The following is an 18,443-nucleotide window of genomic DNA, read 5'->3' as shown; positions in this document are numbered from 1 at the left end:
AATGGATGGATTCATGAGTGGATGAGTAGATGGATGGATGGGTGGGTGGATGAATGTATGGAAGGAAGGTTGGCTAAGTGAAAAGGTCGATGGAGAGAGAAAGGGAGGATGGATGGATGACTAAAAGAGTGGATGGGTGGAAGGATTAGTAAGTGAAAGGATGGCTGGATTGGTGAAAGGGTAAATGGCTGGATGGATGAGTGAATGGATGGATGGGATGAAGAATGGATGGATAAATGTACAGATGGATAGGGTGAAAGGGTGGATGGATGGATGATGGATGAGTGAAAGGATGGATGAAGGGATGGATGAGTGAAATGATAGATGGAAGGATACATGATGGATAGGTTTGCAAATGGTTGAATATGTTTGGAAATGGCTGGGCTTACTTATATACTATTGCGCGACCTCTGATGTGTTTGTAAAACTTATCCAATTGCCCTGAAGTTTTGTCCTGAATTTTGACCTCCTGTCCTGAATTTGTGTCCTGAATTTTTACCCTTTGTCCTGAATTTTTACACTCACCGTCCTGAATTTGCACCAATGCCAGTTGGTCACCCTAGTATCCATTTAATAATTAACTGTTGTTGTGATGATCTATAAATTAGCCAGGCAGTGCCAAATTGTACAAGTGCCTGTGTTGACAACTAAGTGCACCGGAAACCACCGGCTCAAAGTAAGCACTGCTCTCCACGGAGCCAGGTTCCCACACAGGTACCCCTGGCTTCTGGGCGCTGTACAACACACATGTGCCTCTCCCGGTGGAACGCCCCCAGGCATCCCCTGGCTTCGGGGGCGCCGTATAACACACAGGTGCCTCCCCACGTGGCGGTGCTCGCGCACAGGTAGCCCTAGCTTCGAGGGCCGATGCATTCCCCATAGGTGTCTCTCCACGGGGGCGGGGCTCCCCGGTACGCGCAGGCACGCTCCAGAGGGCGTGTCCTCCGCGCCCCCGGCAGAGGATAGGCGGCAGGCCGGCCTCTCCGCCGCTTGTAAGAGGTGATGCAGAGCGTGTGGGAGGGAATCCCCCGCTCCCTCAGCATGAGGACTGTGTGAAAGATGTGTGAGCAGGCGGCGCGCTACTGCAGGGACAGTGTCCACAAGATCCTCAAGCAGCAGCAACAGCAGCAGCAGCCGCAGCCGCAGGGCCGAGCACTGGACGGCCTATTCCGCTGGATCGCCACCAAGATGAGCGACAAGAGCCTGCTGCCCGAGACCCGGGAGCTGATGCAGCAGGAGGGCATGGCGGCCGGCGGGCACCTGGCCATGCCCGAGCCCCGCAGAGGCATCTCCGTCATCCTGGATGTGAGTACCTGCCGCCCTCTCCCTCTGCCCTCACCCGCTCGCGGACACCCCGTGCCACACAAACCCTGCCTCGGGTGGCACGGACGGGCGGTGGAAGAGCATGCATTGTGAGCCTCGGGGTAGCTCTGTGGGCGCGCGCACCTGCTGTAAACATCCCGGGAGCTGGTCTCTGTAATACTCAAGTATCTGCTCTTTATGCCCAATCCCTGCAGGTGACATCTCTTGTATTCTGTGTTTGAGTAGCTGGCATCCTCTGCCCCCTGCCCGGCGTCCACGGGCGCCCAAAGACAATCTGAAAACTCTCTAAAGTTGCGAGGCACCGCACCTGCCGAAGGGCACACACTTTAAGGGTAAACAGCGCACTTTTATATGCACCTACTATGGAGGTTTGGGGTATGTGTTCCACCTCTTGTCTGTGCCGTGGAGAGACGCCTCAGACTTCCCGGAGTGAGTAGCAGGCTCCCCCGACCCCATCCATCACCACGACCCTAAAGCCTTTGAGAACCCACATACCAATCTCACCATGTAAGACACGGCACCTTCAGTAACGGGCAACACAAGCACCTAAACTGGCAAGATTGCTCGGTTAGTCGGTGCCCCTGCTGCTGCCTTGGGTGTAAGCTTTGGTACAGCGACCGTGAACCTCTCATGCATGGGCAGTGCGCGCCTACCCGAACTCTCTCAAGTTACAAGACACCCCTAGGATAGGCTATGAGCGGGCAAACACCAAGTCGTAAAACAACTCAGCGGGAGAACGCACCTGCGGTAGACATCTGGGGAGAGGAGAAAAGCATCTCCTCTCGTGAAATCCTCACAGTGCAATCTGCAGCCCCCCCCCCCCCCCCCCCGTAAAAGCTTGAAACCACCCTACTCCTCCCTTGACACCTCACCCATGTCAATCCAGCCTCTCTGTGAAGTTTCCGGTCACACGGCATTTTCAAGAACAGAAAAGGTTGCAATTGAGCACTTGCGCTGGTATGCTAGCTTGGTGAGTTAAGGCACTTACTGCAGGTATCTCTTGCGAATACATTCGGTAGAACATGATTTGTCCGAGCCCTTTCTAAGAATCTCTTTCACATTGGCACCTAATAGGCTCACTATCTCCTCGAGCCCGCAGGTACCCGTATGGCAATAAACTAACTTTGGATATGCGGAACAGCCGCTGCGCCTGAACTTATAAACACGTGGGATAGCCTCGTTGTTAATCGCATCTGTTGAAGAGATACATGTACAGCATAACACGCTACATGTTTGAATCATAGGTGAACTGCTAGCCGGCCGATGCATGCGTAATATTGAACCAGATAACCCAGGTAGACGCGATCTGCTTGCACCCCTAAGGTCTGCTGCAGGTTGCACTGTATGAAGCACTACATACAAACTTTATTTTAACCCGAGAGTCTCGAACCTGGTAGCTTGCCCAATTTGAATGCATCTGAATGCAGCTGCTGGCAGTGGAAAGCGAGCGCAAACTCCTGCGGACGGAACCTCCTGGGATCACCGCCTGCTCTGCTCCAGAATGGTTTTGCTGAAACTGTACGTTACTCTAGAACCAGCCCAATATTCGTTGTGCAACTAGCAGGTAATCGAATCAAAGGACAGACACCAGTTTCAGTCGTGGTGGTTACTGGGGTGGTGCGAACCCCACCCATCCTCGTTACTCGTCCTTTGGTTGAAGACGCTGCTCCAGCACTGCTCTGGTGGACTTCTCAAGCACTGCTGTGGTGGACAGCTCCAGCACTGTTGTGGTGGACAGCTCCAGCACTGTTGTGGTGGACAGCTCCAGCCCTGCTCTGGTGGACTTCTCCAGCACTGATGTGGTGGACAGCTCCAGCACTGTTGTGGTGGACTGCTCCAGCCCTGCTGTGGTGGACTTCTCCAGCACTGATGTGGTGGACAGCTCCGGTACTGTTGTGGTGGACTGCTCCAGCACTGCTATGGTGGACAGCTCCAGCACTGTTGTGGTGGACTGCTCCAGCACTGTTGTGGTGGACTGCTCCAGCACTGCTATGGTGGACAGCTCCAGCACTGTTGTGGTGGACAGCTCCTTCCCAGCCCGTTCTCCTGCACCGCTCGCCCGACCGGCCCCTGCTAATTTCTAACCCCTGTGTTTCTTAGCAGTACTTAGCGCATGCCCTGTGGGAAGAGAAGCTACCTAATCGGTTTCAGCCCCCGATCGCTCGCGAATCGGCTAGGCTCTGAGAGATGGCGGCTTCTCCAGAAGATTTGAGTGCCTAGAAGTAGTTGGCGCTACACAGATTGGCCTCTGTTTAACTTTGTTAACGGAGATGTTTACTGTTTTGCGAGAAGCATGTTTGCTGCCGGTTCACGGCCTATGTAAACTCAGGATCTCTGTTGCGTTGCATTGAGCTTAGGGGGTTGGTAAGTGGGACGGAAGGGGGCACCACATCTCTTTGCTTCAATTTCTATAGCATTTGTAATATTACGAATTCTTGTGATTTTACATTGGAGCGAAATAGGCTCCCCCTCCCCCCCTCCCTCCTCCCTCCACCCTCCCCCCCCTCCCCCGCCCATGTGCCGTCCAGTCACACTGTACTGAATGGGAGCACACAGTGAATTGGAAACTAAAGAAAAAACTTGTGTTCGGAGAGTTTTATGCGGAGACCTTCCATCTCTGTGGGTAGGAATAGAAGGGAGCATAGGACATACAAAGTGCGTACTGGGACCTCCCCTCTGACCTATTATGGCCTCTCAAGGAGATGCAGCAGCGGTGTGCTGCCTGAGTGCAATGATCAGGGTTCAGTTAGCACCTCAGGTTTCATGGTCCCGGTGCCACTGCACCTGCTGCGCCAGTGGAAACTACGCCTCTGCCTGTAAAGGAGATGCCGCAGCGGTGTGCTGCCTGAGTGCAATGATCAGGGTTCGGTGGCCGCCTCTGGGTCTTGGTGCCACTGCACCTGCTGCACCCGTGGAAGCTATGCCTCTGCCTCTCAAGGAGGTGCCGCAGCGGTGTGCAAGAAGTGGAATCTGAAATCTGAGCACACAGACCTGTGCACCGGAGACATGTTGCAGGGTTAGAATATTGTGAACATTGTTTCAAGGTACCCCACGCCCCCAGTAGGGAGCACCTGGGAGCATCTACTATCTTCAACGCTAGCACACTCCCAGCCGCTGCCTCCTCGCCCTCCTCAGGATCCGGTCTCTGGCTGGGGCCTGTGACCCGGGCCTGGCACGAGCCGCTGCCTCCTCGTCCTCCTTAGGATCCGGTCTCTAGCTGGGACCGGTGACCCGGGCCAGGCACGAGCCGCTGCCCGCACGGCCTTCCGGCTCTCTGACTGGGGCCGGTGACCCGGGCCTGGCACGGGAACTGTTAGCGGACGAGCCACAGAGCAGGCAGGGGTGAACGCCCTGATTTTACACTCTTACTAGACTCTCGAGTCACAAATCCATGGCGATCACCGGCCCTCGTTCTTCAGGACTTACTTGTCATCCTTCAACTTTAACCAGGGCAGACAAGGGAGGGGCTGGGGAGAGAAGGAAGGAGTTTCAGAGATGAAAAGACCCTGCAGGAGTGGGCTGAAGAGCCGGGCGTGTAGGGGGTGGAAAGCACGAGGCACGAGGTGGAACCAGGACAAGGAAACCTCTGCATTCGGCAGCTGGCGGCGGACTCCCTGCACTTATTTTCTTTAAAAATAAAGCTCTGCGCTCTTTTCTTGCCCGATCACACGTCAATTAGCATCAAGACGATCCATACGAAGAGTCTGTTCTACTTAAGGACGACCCTTCCCTTTCTGACCACTGCTACTGCACCCGGTTCAACTCGTGTGCTTTGGGGCCCAGAGAATCCTGTTGCACGGTGAAGGCTTAGACGGAGTGAGGCATTAGTGAGGAAGCAGTTTGCATCCGGCACATCAAGCGTTTTAAAACCGCATTTCTTAAGTGCATAGTGCAAGTCTGCACTTAAGTTTACATTGGCCTTTCGACGCCCAGCGGGGTACACTGGTGCCTTTTCCGGCTTGTCGATGAGTGCTAAGCTGCGCTTGCTGAGGTCCATCAGCACAAATGTCAGAGAAAGATGGCACTGTATCAGTTGTGCACTTTCAATCGGGATTTATAAAGTGTGGAAATCACCTCTGGGGGTCTCAAGGCGCTGGAGTTGCTAGCTGCTTAGTGGAGAAAGCAGTGAAAACCAGGCAAAAGCAGGAGAAAGCGCACGGAAAAATGGGGGGAGGAAGGAGAAGGCAGTAAAAAAAAAAAATGATGCAAAAGCAAAAGGAAGCCCTCAGAAAAACAAAGGGAAAGGAAGGAGAAAGCAGTAAAAAAAATGAGGCAAAAGAAAGCGCTCAGAAAAATGGGTGGAAAGGAAGGAGAAAGCAGTAAAAAAATTAGGCAAAAGATAGCACTCAGAAAAAATGGGTGGAAAGGAAGTAGAAAGCAGTAAAACAAATGAGGCAAAAGGAAGCCCTCAGAAAAACAAGGGGAAAGAAAGGAGAAAGCAGTAAAAAAAAGGAGGCAAAAGAAAGCACTCAGAAAAAATGGGTGGAAAGGAAGGAGAAAGCAGTAAAACAAATGAGGCAAAAGGAAGCCCTCAGAAAAATGGGTGGAAAGGAAGGAGAAAGCAGTAAAAAAACGAGGCAAAAGAAAGCACTCAGAAAAAATGGGAAAATGGGTGGAAAGGAAGGAGAAAGCAGTAAAAAGAAAAGAGGCCAGAGCAGGAGAAAACATTCAGAATAAAAGGCGAGGAATCAGAGCAGTGCAGCAGCACATGAGAGCTGTGCCTGGGACCTGCTCCATGGGGTCGCGCTGCGGCCTCCATTAAGTAGGTCCTTGGAGGAGATAGGGATGCTGGGAGTCGGTGAGCGGGGTTATGCGGGAGGTGGGATAACAGGCAGCAGGTAGGAGCGGCACATGAGTTAAAAAAAACAAGGAATAGCATTAAAAAAACGAAGCTGGAGAAAGCAGTCAATAAAAAACAGGGTTGAGGAAGGAGAAAGCGGTGACAAAAAAGGCAAAAGCAGGAAAAAGCACTCAAAAAAATGGGGAGAGGAAGGAGAAATCAGTAAAAACAAGGGAAAAGCAGGAGAAAGCACTCAGAAAAATGGGGAGAGGAAGGAGAAAGCAGTCAAAACAAGGGGAAAGCAGAAGAAAGCACTGAGAAACATGGGGAGAGGAAGGAGAAAGCAGTCAAAACAAGGGGAAAGCAGAAGAAAGCACTCAGAAACATGGGGAGAGGAAGGAGAAAGCAGTCAAAACAAGGGTAAAGCAGAAGAAAGCACTAAGAAAAATGGGGGGGGCAAGCAGTAAAAAAACGAGGGGAAAGCAAAACAATGCAATCAGGCTCCAGGTCTTCAGAGCTTTACAGACACTAGAACCACTAATTCCTACGTGGTGTATTGGCTGACTTGCTGAGCTTTGAATCCACGTACTTGCTGTAATCCTGGCTTGCCCATGTAATACAAACATAGTGTTATTCTGGGCAAATGACTCTATGTCCCAAAGCCTCTTTAAAAAAATAGGAGCAGTATGAAAATGTGAAAAACCAAGTGTCCACAGTGCAGTTTAGTACTGTTTGAATTACATATTTCCCATCAATGAATGTATTCAGAAGTTTTATAAAGTGCCTCGTGTAGCCTTCCGTCACTACAGAATGCTATCACTGTCTTTTTCTGTACTCTGGTCTTCAGGCAGACCCTACACACTTTACTGTTCTGTGTCTAACACTTTGAGATCGAGAGGCCCCATCTCCCATAAAATGATCTCTGTAAAATACCTACAAATATCTGAAATAACTTCAGTTTTATATATATGGGATTCATTTTACATGCTCTGCTGGAGTACTACTAGTTGTATGATCAGTAGTGTAACCAGTGTGTCATGGGCCATAGTGCAAGGAAGGGAATGACCGCCCTGGCTGCTGTTTGAATTACAAAGTAAAGGAAAAATCACGGTGCAGTGGCTTCTCAGCTCTCTGAACCCCCGGTATCACTGGACCTGCTGCATCAACGGAAGCTACGCCCCTGTGTATATGGTCATTGCTTCTCTTTCTCATACTGCCTGTGACAGGAACAGTGGTACGGTGCAGTCAGGGCACAAGTCCTAAAAACAGAAGAGGTGGGACTAACCTAGTTAGTCAGCTTGCACGTGACATCACACGCATGACAACACATGTGACATCACAGGTATTGACATCACCATATGTGGCATCACAAGCCATGACTTTACAGGAAGTGGCATCACAAGATGTGGCATCAAATCTTAAGCCCTCACATACATGATCCCCTACACCTTGTAATCCGCCAATTTTATGTCACACTTTCTGTACAGAGAGATAAACGGTTGAGGGGGGGTCCGAGGGGAAAAAATTATTATAGACCTACTGGTACCTAGTCCCCCAACTAGACACTAAAACACACGGAAGGTACAGAAGGTCTCAGAAATACAGAGGGAGAGAAAAGAAAATAGCAAATCTCTCTATTGGGACCTAATAGTGTCCTCTTTACATGCCCAGAATACACAGTTAATCTGGAAACAACCAAGAAAACAAAAACAAGAGAAGATGCACAAGGAGAGGAAAAAGATACCCATCAGCCCACTTATGAGTGGGCTGATGGGTATCTTTTTCCTCTCCTTGTGCATCTTCTCTTGTTTTTGTTTTCTTGGTTGTTTCCAGATTAACTGTGTATTCTGGGCATGTAAAGAGGACACTATTAGGTCCCAATAGAGAGACACTTTCTGTACATTCATTTACAAATGTATATAATGTTTGTATGTGTAATATGCACGTCTGATGTAAAGCGCTCTGGCACCCTTCATTGGGATGAGTAGGGCTATACAAGAAAAAATAGAGGTACTTAAATTATTTCAACACCTTCTCAGGGGAAGTAAGCTCTATATAAATGCAATTTGCTGTGTGTAAATACTGGGGAAAGACCAACACATCTGACAACACATCTGACGTTCTTACAAGCATGCATAGCTCATAAACAGGGACTGAACAAAGTGAAAAGCTGCTTCTCTTGTGTATGTGTGAAGTGCCAAGGCCTTTGTTTCCCCTAAGCTTCATTTGCATCGGGTGTGAGGCTCCTAACTGCTCACAACCAGGAGAATCGAACAAAAGGAAGACCTGATGACCCCTCAAATGTGGCCTTTGTTTTGGGCCCAGCAGGAGTCTAAACTAAGAAAGCCCAGTCGCAGCCTGCACGTTGTTGCTCACTGCAGATGAAAGCAGGCAACGTGCAGGCGCTGCTGAATGTGTCCCTGTGTTTGAAATTACACTGGGGTGACCCCTCAAAATCGGCCTTTGTTATGGGTCCAGCTGAAATCTAACATAAGAAAGCCCAGGCCCAGCCTGCACGTTGTTGCTCGTTGCAGATGGAAAGCAGACAACGTGCAGGCGCTGCTGAATGTGTCCCTGTGTTTGAAATTACACTGGGGTGACCCCTCAAAATCGGCCTTTGTTATGGGTCCAGCTGAAATCTAACATAAGAAAGCCCGGGCCCAGCCTGCACGTTGTTGCTCGTTGCAGATGGAAAGCAGACAACGTGCAGGCGCTGCTGAATGTGTCCCTGTGTTTGAAATTACACTGGGGTGACCCCTCAAAATCGGCCTTTGTTATGGGTCCAGCTGAAATCTAACATAAGAAAGCCCAGCCCCAGCCTGCACGTTGTTGCTCGTTGCAGATGGAAAGCAGACAACGTGCAGGCGCTGCTGAATGTGTTCCGGTGTTTGAAATTACACCAGAACGAGTTCAGCACATTATTCAGTGCGGTCCAAATTCTTTGCAGGGTGGACGGCATTCACCCTGTGAAAATAATGGGTGGACGCTGTTACCCGTGTGTACCCCCGACTTGTGCCCTGGGTGCAGTGTTGTCCGGTGTTTAATTTGAGCCAGTGGTTTGCAGTGCTCGGCACTTAATTCTCAGCACCGGGTCTGTAACAGTCTGCCACAAGGTGGGGCTGTTTGGCTAATTTAGATATGGCCACAACAACAGTTCATGACTAACTCAATATACAATAAAAATGAATATTATCTGCCACCCAAGCCATTCTTATAGATTTGGGGGCCTGAAATAGTCCGAACTGTCACACTTGTAGGAGTGTAAATGTTATTACGTGTGTTGTTACTATCATTGGTGGTGCTGGCGGGGGCAATGTGTGGCACAAGATGCAGTGGCCGTCTGACAAGAGCCCTGGTGCTCTCAAATTAAGCACTGGGCTCCTGTGAGACTCAGAGTGAGCCCTTCACTGAGTGGATGATACAAAAACCTGCCCAGTTTACAGCAAGCGGTCCCATAATCGAAGAAAGCAGCAGCAGTGAGGTTTGCTTTCCAGTAGTTTTTCTGTTTTCCATATGGCGCGTGCTTCTGTCTAGCCTATTTCTCAGTCAGTTCTGAAACTTTTGTGCAGAGATTCAAACTGACGCACTAAGGAGGCAAAGTGATTCGCCCAGGGTCACACGAATTGTGAAAGCGAACGTAAGATCTCACGTTTCCCGGTTCCACAGTAGACCGCCTCTTCACGTTGGAGAACCCAGTCATTCCAGCACTCATTTATGTGAGAACCCGTGGGGCATATTATCAAGGACCGGTGTTAAAATTATCGCCGTTTTATCGGCCGGAAACTGCCAATAAAACGGCGATAATGGGCTTGATAATACGCCCTTGTTAATTCCCATAGAAGCCCATGTTCTGGTGTTAACATGGGCTTCTACGGGAATTAACAAGGGCGTATTATCAAGCCCATTATCGCCGTTTTATCGGAAAAACAGCGATAATTTTAACACGGGTCCTTGATAATATGCCCCCGTATTTTTCTAACAATATAACGTTGTCAGATTAAATCTTTCGAAACTTATTTCTGTAAATGGTATTTAAAACGTCCATCCTGCCAGTTGTAACCACTGCTATCCGGGGCTTCTTCGCCAATTTTAACTTTGGGTGAAGTAGCACTTTCTCTACCGTGTGTCAGAAGGATGGCATGTGAGCTGTGCGAGAACCGTTTCCATCTTTGAAAATGTGCATTAAATTCAGCTTTTTGCAGGCAAATCCTCTTTCGGGATTTACTGTTTTATCGGCAAGAAACTGACGATAAAACGGCGATAATGGGCTTGATAATACGTCCTTAATTCCCATAGAAGCCTATGTTCTGGTGTTAACATAGGCTTCTATGGGAATTAACAAGGGCGTATTATCAAGCCCATTATCGCCGTTTTATCGGCAGTTTCCTGCCGATAAAACGGCGATAATTTTAACACCGGTCCTTGATAATATGCCCCCGTATTTTTCTAACAATATAACGTTGTCAGATTAAATCTTTCGAAACTTATTTCTGTAAATGGTATTTAAAACGTCCATCCTGCCAGTTTCAAACGCTGCCATCCGGAGCTTCTTCGCCAGTGTCAGCGGTGGGTGAAGTAGCACTTTCTCTACCGTGTGTCAGAAGGATGGCATGTGTGCTGTGTGAGAACCGTTTCCATCTTTGAAAATGTGCATTAAATCCAGCTTTTTGCAGGCAAATCTTCTTTCGGGATTTACTGATTTGGGCCGCCTTTAGTCCGTCCTGCAGGCTGATTGAATCAAGGACTGCGAGGGATGTTGGAGAGGACTTTGTTTGGGGGTGGGAGGCGGGGGCGTCAGAATGTATGTGTGTGGGGGGTGCAGAAATAGGCTCTGTCGCCCTGTAGTTTAGTGGGTGGGAACGACTTTCCACGCATTGCTTGTTAGACTAGCATTTTGTGGGGGTGAGCCTCGGGTAGCAATGTGGGTGAGCTCAACCCAGTTACACCAAAGCAACCCTTGAGATGTTTGTGGTTGAAAGTAAACTTAACGTAACTTCACGTGTATTTCTAGCTCCTTGAAGAAAGTCTCTTGGTTCTATTGACAGATAACTTCTGTTACTGTTACCCCTCTAGATGGCACTGTTTTTATCGACTTCTGAAAAACGCAAGTTTTTCCAACCTATGTCCATGAGTTCAAACACGGATCCCTGGAGTGGGTGCATCAGCTCACTGAGCCACCAAACCCTTCTGAAGTCGATGGCGCCTTTGCCCCTTTTCACCTGTGACTGTGTAACCTGGGCTGGCGAATTGTTTGAGAGTTTATGGAAGTACATTATTTCCTTTAAATGACCCATATTTATTTTCTTCTTCCAGACATGTTCTGATGGTAGAACGTGCCTGTAATAAGACAACTGCATCACATCTCGCTTGATATAACTTATTACAACAAGCCAACAGGCGTCATAGTGCCTACTTCCCTTAGAAACTGTGATTGATGGTGCAGGTGCGTAAACGCAGGTCCCAGCAGGGCGTGCAGGGGTCCCCAACCTTTCAGAAGGCCCCCATTCAGCCAAAGGTCAGTGAATATCTGTGAGATATGAGAGACTCCAGAGCCCCCCAACACATTCCGCAGGGGAGAGGGAGGGACTCATTTTGTGTTACGCCTCTGACCAGTAGCATGCAAAAACATAACACGTCTGCCTCTTCCAGGAGTCCATGCACCTTCACCCTCACACATCCAGAGGCAGGAGGGGGGCCTGCACTGCACAGTGGGCAGTCTGCCTGCCCAGCAGGAACAGATCCATTTTACCATAGAGAAGACTCACAGGCCTGCCTCTTAAACGCACTCACAAGTAGGCCTGGGCGGTAAATTCCGTTTCGTTCACTGAATTTGCGGAATTTGGGTAATTTCACGTTCCGCGGAGAACGCAGAATTGCCAAAAGTTCCGCGATCCGCGGCTTCGCGTAATTTTTTGCGTGTACGGGCTATCAAAATGCGTGTTCGCAAGATATTTCCCTCCAGCACGCAAATAGCGTTCGGGAGCAGGAAACAAGCATCCCGAGCGGGCGGAACAAGCAATTCCGCTTGTTCATGGAATTTCTGAGTGCTCGCACAGAATTTTTACAGTTTTGGAAAGCTTTGCGTAGCGCGACTACGCAAATTTCGCCCACCCCTATTCACAAGCAGAGCACCAGAGTAGAACGCAACGGGAAGGAGCGATCATGCGCACACTGGGCCCATGCCATGCAGAAAATAACAAACATTGGCAAAGCCAATAGGTCTTACCTGCCGGCTTTGGTGATGCTGTTCAGCAGCAGAAATCCCAACATATCAAGTGCGGCATGTTCGAGAGCCATCACGAGAGTAATGAATCAAAGGAGATTTGAGGTGAGCCAGCTTTTTTGGACACACATTTATAGAAACATGTAGCTCTTTTGGAGGTCAGAGCATGGCAGATTTTCCTGAAAATTATTTATGAGTCACTAGGAATAGAGACAGTGCTTAATTTGAGCCTGTGGTTTTCCATGCTGGGCACCAGCACTTGATTGTCAGCATCAGGGTGTGTAACAGTCTGCCCCATGGTGGCGCTGTTCTGTCTAATTTGAAGATAAGCACAACAGTTGTTTATTAATTCAGTACATTAAAATGACTATTGACAGATGCCCAAGCCCTTTTTATGGATCTGGAGGCCTGGAAAAGGCTGAATTGTCACACTTGTTGAGGTGTGATGATTAATAATTGTGTTGGTACTGCCATTGGCAGCGCTGGCAGGGGCAATGTCTGGTGCAAGCTGCAGTGGCCTCCTGTTGAGGGCCCTGGGACTTGTGTTTTTATAAATTAAACACTAACTTGAGAGCTTCATAGAGTGATGATAGCAAAAGTGAAAATAAATGTGCACACAAAGTGAGGCACTTCCGAAATACCTAGGCCCACAACAAGAGCCTTGGACTTTCAGCTTATCTCAATATAACACCAAAATAACCCTTTTGAGAGACTTCCCTACTCTACCCCTCCTTGCATCATCTCATACCTCTTTTTACTATTCCGATCTCCCAAAACAAGCCTTTCTAAACCCTCCCTCTAACTCACCCCCCTCCACCTCCCTTTTACTCATCCCAAGCCTCCTCCTACTGCTATGAGCTCCAAAACAAACCAAAAAATGTCTAAATCATTCCCTCTCCTATCCCTCTACTATCATTTTCAATGCAAATAACAGACTAACATGTGCACCACTCAAATTAATTTCATATTTCACTATACTTATTCACCACTAATCCTTTATGGGTTCCGGAGTAGCCCGACTACTCACCGAAAAAGCACTTCAACACCTCATCAGGGGTAGCAAGCGCTATATAAAATCAAACGTTTTTACCTCTTCTACCCCTTCGCTATCCTTCTCAGTCCAAATCACTGAATAACATATCCACCACTCAAATTACTTTCATATTTTCACTATACTAATTCACCACTAATCCTTTAAGGGTTCCGAAGTGGCGAGCTACTCGCCACAAAAGCACTTTAACACTGCATCAAGTAAAGCAAGTGCTATATAAATGCAAACCATTTCCCTCTTCTATCCCTCCACTATCCTTCTTAATCTAAAAAACTGCCTAACATATCCATCACTCCAATCACTTTCATATTTCACTATACTATTTCACCACTAATTCTGTATGGGTTCCGGAGTAGCGTGCTACTCGCCGAAAAAGTGCTTTGATGCCTCAGCAGGGGTAGTAAGCGCTATATATAAATGCAATTACAGGTCAGTACAGTACAAAGCTGACAAAAGCACACATGAAGATGAGTTAAATGAAAGGACTTTGAGGACGAAGAAGGCTGGGGCTCATCACTGCAGTGTACAGTGAGAAAAAAATACTGTACATGACTTTCTTGCAGAAACGTGCATGTTGCATGAGAAGAGAAGGCAATTAACGACAGGCTGTGCTGAAATTACACAAGCAGAAGAAAGGTTAGAAGCCCATGTTACTGTATTAGTGCCAATTATTCAAACAAGATTGAAATCGCTTGTGAAAGCAAACACTAATGAGGAAACGAGCAAAGAGTATCACAAAAACGACTTCAAATGCACTGCTAAAGCAGTGTAGCAGGAAGAAAGCAGGTAGGAGAGATCCGGAAAACACATGCACGGCCATGAGTGCTGAAAGATAAATAATAAAGTAGTTCCCTAAATGTAAGCATTGGCAGGATATCAAGTCATGCAATCAAAGGAATGGTTGGTAAAGAAGCTATGGGGTGGGGCAAGTCCAAGGGGGCTGAGGGAAAGCCATCAAAGAAGAAGCAATTTGCAGAGACGGACAGGCAAATCAGCCAGTGATAAGCATTGGGCAGACCCAAATCTCACTGTAAGAATTGGTGTTCTACAGAATAGGTCTGTAGACAACACGTAGGCAAGACCTAAAAAGAGTAGCATGACAATTCTTGGCTAAGGTAGGATCCTTTCTCAAATGGCTCCTGATACTTTGCAATATGTTCCTTTCTAGAGCAATATACTTTTTTTTAACCACAAATAAGCCTTAAAACATGGCCTAGACAAATGTTGTTTTGCTCATTATGCATGTCAGATGTGAGACTGGAGCCAGAATTTCTTTTTTTACCAACAACTCATTGCATTCTGGGACTTGTAATGTAGGTAATAGTTTGGCAGTATGTCTTAAAAAACCCTACATACATATTGCTCTCTGTTAAAAAGCCTGGTCCGTCTTACAGTGCCAGACATGACACACTGCCATGTAACAACTATTGGAACTATGACACTAGTGGGGCTAAAGGAACAGCATGTGCGTCAATATGTGTTAAACTTAAAGAAGCAAAATACGCTTAAACGTACATAAAAAGAATATTGCAAGTCAACGTGACCGTATAAAGGCTCTCTGTCTGTGGCCTCCTTCCTTTATATGGACACAGAATTCCATGCTGATTTCCAGGAGCCTTATAATGCACCATTGACGGTACTTTATTGCATATATTATTTGCCAATGAAATCCTTGTTCCAATTTGACAGCCGTGGCTCAGCCATCATGGCACTCAGACCGGGACTCCACCCAGGCTGTGGAATACAGCCGGGTGGAGAACATGCCAAGTGCGCATGACTATTTTGCCGGCCCAAGCCGGACGGCCAAACAGTCATGCACACATAGAAAGTGCCCACCACTCCTCCCCCTGCTTTGTGGGCAGCCCAGCCCTGTCCTACCAGTTTGGAAAATAAAATGGTAATAACATGGAGATATTATTATTTTATTTTTCCTGTGGGGCTTTTCTCCTCTGCCCCAGCAGAGGAGCCGCCACTGCCTCCTTGCTCACCCCGACACACTTCACGCACTCCCCCCCCCCCCCCCCCCAGTCCTGCAGCGGCGGGGTGCCGGCAGCCCTCTGATGAATGGGCCGTGCCATGCCCGGGTTTCACCAGCCGTACTTGCTAAGCGTGTGAGACAGCTGGTGCTGGGATGATTAACCTCCATTGCTGCAGCAGGGAGAGGGGGAGGGGGGAGGCGGATATGATGCAGGGAGAACTGCAAGGCTCACTGGGGAGACAGAATGGAAAGAGAGCGGCAGCGAAAGGATGCCACAGAGTAAAATAAGAGAAAACACGGAGAGACAGAATTATAACTAGTTCTTCGCATAGCGCCTGGTGCCACAACCTTTCAGCCAGGGCACAAGTCCTAAAAAAAAAGAAGTGGGGGGGAAGCTGACATCATGACAGGAAGTGACGTCATAAAAGGTGGCTTGCACCGTCAGACCCATTTCTTCGCTCACCCCTTAGGTGCGATTGCATCAGAGAAGCCAGCGCGTGAGCAGCGTTCTTAATGAGCTCCAATCTCGCCCCAGAGAGGCCAAAGAGTGAATGTGTGGCTCCATTAGCTTCAGTAATCAAGCTCCTGGCAGGGCTTTAAGTGGGCCGGGTCTCCCCGGGTCTGAGCACCGGCAGTTCTTTAAAAGGGGCCTTGAAACGGGTCTCTATCGAGCTCTGTTTTGTGCCCTGGCAGTGGGGGTCCGTTTTTTTGCGGACTGCAGTGACAGCAGGCAAATTGAAGTGCACTGCTCACTTCTCACTAGTGGAGAAGTTACAGCATCACGTCATGCCAGGTCAGCGTTGTAGGGGAAAAGAACTCCTTTAAAGAGAGTCATTTTCTCTCTGGATTTCCCTTCTCTTTTTGAAACTCGGGAGCAGCAACATTTTCTAGGTGTCACCAGGGATATAAGTCGACGTTTTTTCAATATTATATACAAGCCATAGTTGCTGCTTATTTATCTTATGCAACTAACAGACATTGACAAAGCCAATTGTCCTGCCTTGTTGTAGGTATGATGTTACTTGTTGTAACATATATCTGGATGCAATGACAGAAACAGCAAAATGCCAGTCGGGCGTCACACTGTGCTAAGCACTGATTTTTAGCTAAAGTTTGTATGCCACACCCCTAATTTAATTAGCCACGCCCCTTCGAGAGCCCCCCCTAGTTTTTTCACCCCACTTAAAGCCCTGGCTCCTGGTAAAATAAGTGGGGGGACGCCGTCCACCCACGTGGTACCCCGACTCGAGCCCTGTTTTCATCTTTCCAGTGCTATGAATGAGATATGACTTTTTAAACCCGGGGGACAAAAGGGCGGATTCTGCACCGCCAGCAATAAGATCTGTGACTTGGCAGGTAGTCATAGGTACCAACAGCATGGGCATTAACCTACTGACCTATCAAGCCATCCGTAGACCCAGGGTCACGGAAGAAGAAAGAAACCAACAGGGGGAGGGAGTGTCAGAGGAAAAGGGAAGATAAGAATGGGACAGAGAAGGAGACGACAAGATTAGAGGCAGTGCAAAGGTCATTGGAAAACAGGAGGTTATCAAAGATTAAAATAGAGAGATTGAAGAGAGAGAGAGGAAATGTCAGGAAATGAGAGAAGAAACCAGGCACAACAGGAGTGTCACTGAAAAGAAGGAAGGCGAGAGACGGAACGACTGAAACAAATACATTCGATAATTTGCTTTTACCAAGGGTGGTCTCCGAAGCTTAATTTGAGCCGGTGGTTGGGGAGGGAGGGGCTTATTTTGTGAGTCCCAACATTTATTTTTATATATCAGAGGGTGCAAGAGAGGAAAAAACACAGAGATCGGAAAGTCAGAGAAAAAAAGCAGACGGTAAAACCGTCACAAACAGAAAGCAGGGACACGCAAGAGCACGAAAAAGGATAAGGGAGTGTCTGTAGTGGAATAAATACTACAGCCCTCTGCATTCGGCGCGCCTAGGTTTAATTACACCGGAGCTTCGGAGCAGTGCTTCCGGCACCGGTCCTCTGGCTCCCACAAATTAAACACTGAAGCTTCCCATGAACGAAACGTTAGGAGGGGTTGAGTTGCCGATCGTTTTTCCTGCACACAAGCTAAATCCAATGTCGTATCTCGCACTGAAAAGTCAGATGAGATAAGGCCTGGAGAATGGGTGGTAGAGAAAATGTCTCTAGGCCATGGTTTACTGTTCCCAAAGGACATTTTCTGCTTGAACCAGTCTCTTATGAAAAGAAATCGGACAAAATGTCACGCCTTAAAAGATTGGACATTTTTGCATAGTTCTTGAATTTTGAAAGTATACATTATGTAAAAAAATGTAATGTAAATAGAGAGTCCACGCTTCACAAAACCTCATATAAACACATAAATCAAATTGAAACATGAGATATACACCAGCTGTCACATTTTCTCCAAACAGGCATGTGCGTGAAAGACGAGCATCTATCACTTTAAATTTCGAAACATGGGGTCTTGCCCTTGATTTCACCTCCCTTCACTGCCACTTTCTATTGAAATCTATCACTTAGAGCAGTATTATATTGGACCTCTATACTTTTCAGACATAGCCAGACACAGCTCGAACTGATTTGAAGGCCTCATGTCATCGTTTCTTGAACACCAAAAAAAAGTAAAGAAAGCTAGTAGTCTTTGGGCCAGTTCCCTTCAGCCATTGACTTCACGTGCTTTTTAGGTTTCGCCTGCACAGCACTTGCGCTGTGCTTGAGAAATCTATTGTTTTTAAAATAAACTTTAAAGGGACTAAGATCCCTCTCTTTCCTGGCTTCTCATTGGTTCATGTGCATGCCACTTACCTTCCCTTCACATTTCTACCGGCTGTAGCAGGTTTTCCTGCATTTACCAATGCTTGTTCCTCGCCTGCTTCTCTTATCAGTTTCCTGCCACAGAAATGCTGTTAACATCCGCTTTGGTGGAACTATATTTTCATAAAGTTTTGCCTTTTACTCTTGCAGCATATTTTTATAACAATTTGTCACCTGGAGAGATTGTTATTTGCATTGAATCACAGGGTGTTACCCGGCGCCGCCGAGACGCGAACCGGGATCCCCAGCTCTTGAATCCGCAGCTCTGGCCAC

At 47.9% G+C, this 18,443-nt stretch overlaps 1 protein-coding gene across 1 annotated transcript in view; it reads left to right on the top strand.

Moving 5' to 3' along the window:
- Nucleotides 1-1,059: 1,059 nt before the first annotated feature.
- NECAB2 (N-terminal EF-hand calcium binding protein 2) overlaps nt 1,060-18,443 on the top strand; it is a 1,192,488-nt gene continuing 1,175,104 nt past the window's right edge. The window contains exon 1 of the mRNA XM_078668986.1: nt 1,060-1,305. Within this exon, the coding sequence (XP_078525112.1) occupies nt 1,060-1,305 (246 nt within the window). The remainder of the gene's footprint in view (nt 1,306-18,443) is intronic.

The sequence above is a fragment of the Lissotriton helveticus genome, chromosome 12 (assembly GCF_964261635.1).
Source record: "Lissotriton helveticus chromosome 12, aLisHel1.1, whole genome shotgun sequence".
In the NCBI taxonomy this organism is placed as follows: Eukaryota; Metazoa; Chordata; class Amphibia; order Caudata; family Salamandridae; genus Lissotriton; species Lissotriton helveticus.
The sequence above is the reverse complement of the archived record's forward strand: the minus strand, read 5'-3'. Positions and strand labels throughout refer to the sequence as shown.